Consider the following 7365-nt stretch of genomic DNA (forward strand, 5'->3'; position numbering starts at 1 on the left):
AATATAATATTTATATATATATAAATTGTGGTAAATGGTGTCAACCCATGATTGGTTGACACCATCCGTGAATAGTAACCTTTTTTTTCTTCAAAACATGATTCCCCAAACCACTAACTCAATACCATCCGGATCCCCTGACCCGCTCTACCAACCCGACCCGAATATCCGTAGCTACAGTACCTTATTTATTTATTTATTTATTTTTTGAAACCAACCCGCAGCGCGGGCTAAAAACTAGTTAATAATAATAAACGGGAGGGGATGATTCCATGGCTGAGATTCTATATCACAAAAATTATTCACTCTAATAGTCTAATACATTACACGTGACTAAATTCCATTCCACAATAATATAACAATAATATTAATTAATTTGATATTAATATTAATATCAACTTAAATTACAATAACCACAATTAAATAATTGTACTAGTATAATAAGCCATAAAAATCACGCCGGTAAAGATTGACCGCCGGCAGACCTCCAAACAATATCTCTAAGCGCTGGCCGGAGCTCCTTACTACAGAACTGATTATACTCCAACGTATCCCCACTCGATTTCTTCACTTCCACCACTAAAAACGATGGCGTAACGGCGAATATCTCCGCCGCAATCCCTAGTTTCCCTTTCCTTCCATTTTCATATCCTTGCATCCTCAAACTACTTTCATCGCAGCTTTTTCTCACACTAAATTTAACTGATTTTGCAACCTCCTCGAGCTTCGATACCACCGCAGTTGCTGATTCAGTCGTCGCAAATCGCATTTCTTCCTTTTGCTCTCTTTTTTTCTCCTCAAACAATGGCGATAAATCGAATCCTTCTGATAACGAAATTATGTGAAACGCGTTAAATGTTTTCGCGTCGATTCCTTCCGATTCATTAACTCTGTCATCTTCAATCAAAAACTTCGAACTCTTTGGTGCAGATTTCTTAAACCAATTTGATTCCATGATGTTCGATATTGTAATTCGAGTGCTGGGATTCGGATCTAATAACTTCGTGATCAATTTTCGCGCGTCTGATGAAAACCACGGCGGGCACTTGAAATCACCACGGTAAATTTTTCGATACATCGCGACTATGTTTTCATCTTTAAAAGGTAAAAATCCAGCAAGAAGAACATACAAAATAACACCGCACGACCAAATATCAGCTTTCGCGCCATCATAACCTTTTTTCCCTATAATTTCAGGCGCCACGTAAGCCGGAGTTCCACACGTTGTGTGTAACAATCCATCTTGACGTAAATGATCGCAAAACGCGCTTAAACCGAAATCCGTCACTTTCAGATTACCTTCTTCATCTAACACTAAATTCTCAGGTTTCAAATCACGATGATAAACACCACGACTATGACAATAATCAACGGCCGAAATCAACTGTTGAAAATAGCTTCTAGCAACATCTTCTCTCAAACGACCTTTTGCGATTTTTGAAAACAACTCGCCACCTCTTACGAGCTCCATAGCAAAGTAAATCTTAGATTTACTCGCCATAACTTCGTAAAGCTCGACGATATTCGGATGCTTCACCATTTTCATTACAGATATTTCTCTCTTAATTTGATCCATCATTCCTACTTTAATCACCTTCTCCTTACCAACGATCTTCATCGCTACACTTTTTCCAGTGTGCACGTTTTTTGCGTGATATACCTTGGCAAAAGTACCGTGCCCGAGCTGGCGGCCGAGCTCGTATTTGCCGTGCAACATGCCGTTGTTTTTGTCTTCCATGTGTACGATGAAATGCTTACGAAAATCGAAAACTAAAATTACTTACCAAAACTGTGAAATTTGAAGTTATAACTATTACAAATATCGTAATCGGTTAGATCACCCGTCTTCGACGTGTTTTCGGTGGCAAGTTCTGCCGCCAATCGGACGCTTTGTCCTCCCGCAGTTAGACAGCCGGGAATCTCCGCTCATTTCTCTGCATTCCCTAAGCAGAAAGAAGTATTCCTTGTAAACTTATTTTGGTATTTTTGGTAATTAGGATTTTGAGAAAATGTAAGGCTTATATAGGCACGTTTGACGCATGATTTTACAATTTTGCCCTTAAGATTAGAATGTGATCTAACGGTTGTGGATGAAGGTTTGTATCTGGAAAAGAGTCACTATCCGACGTCCTAATTGCAGTTATGATTTAGGTGACACGTTACAAACGATAATACGATGATATTTGAAAGGTCTATATAGAATATGGACGACAAAAATATATGGATACATTTTTTAGTATAAAACTTGACAACATTTTTGTCTATACCGGAAATGTTTATATGGTATCACACTAGTAAAATGGGTCCGCGCGATGCCGCAGACCTTTCGGGTTGCGTATTCATAGTTAATGGAGCGTTATGTATTTACAGAAGTAAAAACGTTTTGCTACGGGTGTTTTTAAATACACGTAGTTAGTATCTAATGTACCTAATGACCTATGCGTTTTTAACGGCAGGAAGATCGTGTAAAAAAAAATGGGAAACAGAATTCGATATGATGTAGTTAGTTTGGGGAGTTTATTATAGGGGTGTGTATGCATTGAATATATTCCGAGGTATTTAGCGTTTTTTTAGAAGTGTCCGTTTCGCGTATAGTTAGTCTCGTTGTGTTCGTTGAATTTTTTTGAGTTGGACGGTGAGTTCGGAAAAAATTAATGTGAGGCGAGCGGAAAGATATGTCCCGTTGAGTACTGAATATAGTCCGAGGTATTTAACGTTTTTTTTAAGAAGTGTCCGTTTCGCATATAGTTAGTCTCGTTGTGTTCGTTAGATTTTTTTGAGTTGAACGGTGGGTTCGAAAAAACTTAACGTAAGGCGAGCGGAAAGATATGTCCCGTTGAAAATATGAGTGAAGTTTGGTTAAGATTTTTTATTAAAATATTGATTTTACATTTTTTACCCATGGTTTGAGGGGTGGGGGGTAAGTTGGCACATTTTTTAGGGGGTGATTTGTCCCCCCCCCTCTTGTCGTTTTGGGCAAATTTTGGGTGGGGTGGGGTAAAACGACCAAAAACTTGGTTGTGATTAGTATAAATAGTCCGGTTCGGCCCGCGCGATTCGGCGGGGTTTTCGGCCGGCGTATTCATATTTAATGCAGTTTTATTTACAGAAGGGAAAACGGCCAATGTGTTGCGCGTCGTTTCGCGGCGAGCAGATACGGGCTGTCGTTGTGCTTATCGTTTTTTAAAAAGTGTACGGTTCGGACGTCGTTAGTATCGTTTCGTTGATAAAATTATTTTGAGCCGGACGGTGTTGGCGAAAAAATTTAACTCGCGGCGAGCAGGAAGATACGGGCTGTCGTTGTGTTTAGCGTTTTGTAAAAAGTGTCCGTTTCGAACGTAGTTGTAACACCATGTCTCATTTCCAGTTAATTGGGACGCCGTCCAAGCTGTGGGACGCCGTCCAGCAAAGAAGGATTGGACGCCGTCCAGATGTACTGACGGGTCAGCTGTTTTACTTAGTTTTAAAAAATGAGCATTTTGGTCAAATCACTTGGGTGTCGGTTTGGAGCCCTCAAAACTGATCTAGAACCATTTGTGGATCACATTTCACCCACACAAACACTCTCATCCATTTCTAGAGAGAGAGAGAAGGAGTTTAGAGAGAGAGCTTGATTTGGAGAAGAAGGAGTTGAATTCTCACCAAAGCTCGGGTTTTAAAGTTGTTCATCTCGCTCCTAGCTACGTTTTGGTTGTTGTGGTAAGTTCTAACTCCGAATTTCATTGTTTGATTTGATATTCAAAGTTAGGGTTTGAACTTAAATTGTTGATAAACCCATTTAGACTCATGAAGTGAGTTTAGTGATGCTAGTAATCGGATTTTATAGTGTCGTTGGTGGATTTTGGGTTGTTGATGTTTTGGTCAAGTTCAAGACTTGCAAAATGAGTTAATCACTAGGTTTAGTGATTTTGGATGTGTTGAAACACACTTGGGTGTATTTTGGTTGACTAATTTTGAAATGGGTCAAAATTAGGGTTTGGTGTCAATTGGGCACAATAAGTGTTTAACACTTGAGATTTGAGTAAAACATTGTGTTAGAACATAATCGCTAGTTAATTGTGATTATGAGTGTTTTGGGCGAGTTTTGACTTGGTAAAAGGGAAGTATGTGCAAACGGGTCGAATTTGCACTTATGGTGTTTTAGGCATAAGCTAGAGTGTTTAGCTTATTTGTTGTGAATTATCTAGGTGATTCACGTTGGACGATTAGGAGCTCAAGCCGGAGTTGCCTTTCTTGCAATCGAGGTGAGTGGAATATTTATACATGTATGTATGTGGTTTATTTACTCGTACGCGATGTGGGCCTTAGGTGCCACATCGTGAGTGTTGGGCGTTATGTCACAAGATGGTGACTTATTGAGGTTATGGGTGAAGAGAACTACGGGTCGGTAGTGTCTCATTAGTTGACTCACAAGTCGGTGACACCTCATGGTGGTTCACGAGGCGGTGTCCCCCTTTAGTATTTTGTTAGGTGACTCACAAGTCGGTGACACCTCATGGTGGTTCACGAGGCGGTGACCCTTAGTAGTTGGTTGGTGATTCACAAGTCGGTGGCACCTTAAGTCGGGGAAGTGATTCACGAGTCGGTGACACTTCATAGTGTTCACAAGTCGGTGATACTTATTGGTGGCGATTCACAAGTCGGTGATGTCACATGGTGTTTACAAGTCGGTGATCCATAGTTATGGGTGGGTAGTTCACAAGTCGGTGACACCCTTTGGTGATTCACAAGTCGGTGACACCTTATGATGATTCACAAGTCGGTGACATCATACGAGTGAGACTCGACGTTATTGGTCGTCTACGAGTCGGTAGTGCCATAGCGGGGAACGGTTTGTTATGTTTATGCATTGTATTGATCTAGTATATTATTTGTGTTGAGGTTTATACTAACGTTGTTGAATATTGTATGCGGGGATGCTAGATTGCTTATACGCTTTCATACGTGTTGTGTTTGGGTATGTGTAACAACCCAAACCAAACCACGAACAACCCGCGTAAAAGTAACAAATATTTTTTTTTTGCCGGAACAACATATGGCGCGGCGCGCCATTCTGGTCTGTCCAAAAAGTCTTGAAATGCTAAAAAGATTAGCCACTTCCCGACATAATTAGACAAAACGCTTTTAACAACATATTCAAATATGTAAAACTAACACATTCCCTTAATAAAAATGAGTTTTACGAAGCGGGGCCCACATCGGCCGTTTTACGAGTTTAATTCAAAATATGAGTTTCGACCATCAAAAGTTTAAGTACCAAACTACACTACGAGCATGGTGTTTGGGATTAAACTACCCAAGTCTCGGTCAATACTCCAAAAGCTAAATAGCCCAAAAGCGTTCTCTAGCAACGACGGGATCTCTAATCCAAGATGATGCCCTTACCCTTGTCCAAAACCGAACCTATAAAAAGAGGTAAACAACGAGAGGGTAAGCAAAGCTTAGTGAATGCAATAATTATACACATACATATATAATATACCTACTTGCAAATCACTTACTCAAACACCGCATACATGCTAGCAACACAATTAGCTTATAATCTCGAATACAAGCTAGAAATCTCCAATACCACAAGCTAGCATAGCAACGCATATAATATAATTCGAATAATATATTATGCTTACACTTACAACACAAATAACCATGGTTAACCAATCGTACAAGGGAATGGCGCTCGCGAAAACGCCATCGGTGTTCATAACATCTATTAGGGCACTTAACACCTCGCACCACTAACCCCTAGGGTGGCACCTTAACACCTCGGTACTTCACCCCGAGTGGCATCTTACACCTCGATGCTTCACTCATTATTTTACAGAGTGGTGTCTTAACACCTCGACACTACACTCCTAGGTGGCATCTTAACACCTCGATGCTACACCCGAGTGGCATCTTAACACCTCGATGCTTCACTCATTATTTTACGGAGTGGTGTCTTAACACCTCGACACTACACTCCTAGGTGGCATCTTAACACCTCGATGCTACACCCGAGTGGCATCTTAACACCTCGATGTTACACTCTTCACGTGGAACGTGGTGTCTTAACACCTCGACACCTCACATTTCACGCTACAACAAATAGATACATTATATACCTATGCATATAATTATTCCACTCACCTCAAAACTCTTGTGGAAAGTTACCCGAGCTTGCAAGACCTCAATGTAACGCACATATCATATTATACATATTATCAAACGCAAACTCAAGTTGGTCAACCGATCCTTTCACCATTCCAAAGCCATTATGACCCAAGGTGCAATTTCGACCCATTTGAACCCTTAACCCTAATTTTGGGTCAACACACACCAAAACCCTAATCATTAACCAAGATGGGTTTAAAACACTTTTAAATCACGAAGTTAACTCATTTTCACACATGCAAGGCCACTTAGGTCATTAAAGACCCATTTGACCCATTTCAAGGTCAACACACCCATTTGGGTCATCCATACCCAATTAACACCCATTTACATATCATTAAAGTGTTCTAGTACTTTAACTAACCAATTTAAGCTTATAAACATAATTTAATACTTGAAAACCCTAATTAGTCATCTTTGAGTCTACAAGACCCAAATTTACTAGCAATTGGGTTATGTGTGCATCACTAACCCAAACCCTAACTCTTAATGCAATTAAAGTAAGAATTTAGGTTTTAGAACTTACCAACACAATCACTACATAGCTAGCGACTAGATGAACGACTTTAAAACACGCACTTAGACCCGATTCAACCTCCTTCTTCCTTTAATGGAGCTTTCTCACTCTTGAAGTGCACTCTCTCTCTCTAAAATTGAAGTGGAGAAGATTTGGTGGTTGTGAATGGAGTAATGAGGCTCCCAAAACTGATCTAAGGCATTTAATTCGGCCCTTAAGTGTTTTTACCAAAATGCCCTCAAAATATCTAATTTAAAAAGAAAGGGAAATATGTCGCAGACAAGTGGCGCGGCGCGCCAGAAGGCTGTGCGGCGCGCAATACCACCAGGTCAGATTCTGACTTGTTTTAAATGCACAACAAGAACCCCACTTCAAGTAGCTTATTTACACATGTGTACACAACAAATATTCGGGTCTTACAACTCTCCCTCACTTATTTGGATTGCGTCCTCGCAATCCAAGCCGCATGACAAGAGGGAAGATAAACCAACACGAATTCTTCAGGCTCCCAAGTGAACTCGGAACCTTTACTACGACGCCATTGAACTTTAAAAGCCCTCACTTCTTTATTTCTCAACCTTTTGACCTTCTCATCGAGTATGGCAATCGGCTCCTCAACATACTCTAACTTATTGTTTAGCTCGATCTCGTCTAATGGCACTCAAGATGAATCATCCGCAAGACACTTACGGAGATGA

General features: G+C 40.3%; 1 protein-coding gene across 1 annotated transcript; it reads right to left on the minus strand.

The window, feature by feature from the left end:
- Positions 1–293: 293 nt before the first annotated feature.
- On the minus strand, positions 294–1764 carry LOC139902895 (CBL-interacting serine/threonine-protein kinase 6-like). The gene has a single exon (XM_071885563.1). The coding sequence runs from the start codon at positions 1736–1738 to the stop codon at positions 455–457; it is 1284 nt and encodes a 427-aa protein (XP_071741664.1). The 5' UTR covers positions 1739–1764; the 3' UTR covers positions 294–454.
- Positions 1765–7365: the final 5601 nt, after the last annotated feature.

The sequence above is a fragment of the Rutidosis leptorrhynchoides genome, chromosome 3 (assembly GCF_046630445.1).
Source record: "Rutidosis leptorrhynchoides isolate AG116_Rl617_1_P2 chromosome 3, CSIRO_AGI_Rlap_v1, whole genome shotgun sequence".
Lineage (NCBI taxonomy): Eukaryota > Viridiplantae > Streptophyta > Magnoliopsida > Asterales > Asteraceae > Rutidosis > Rutidosis leptorrhynchoides.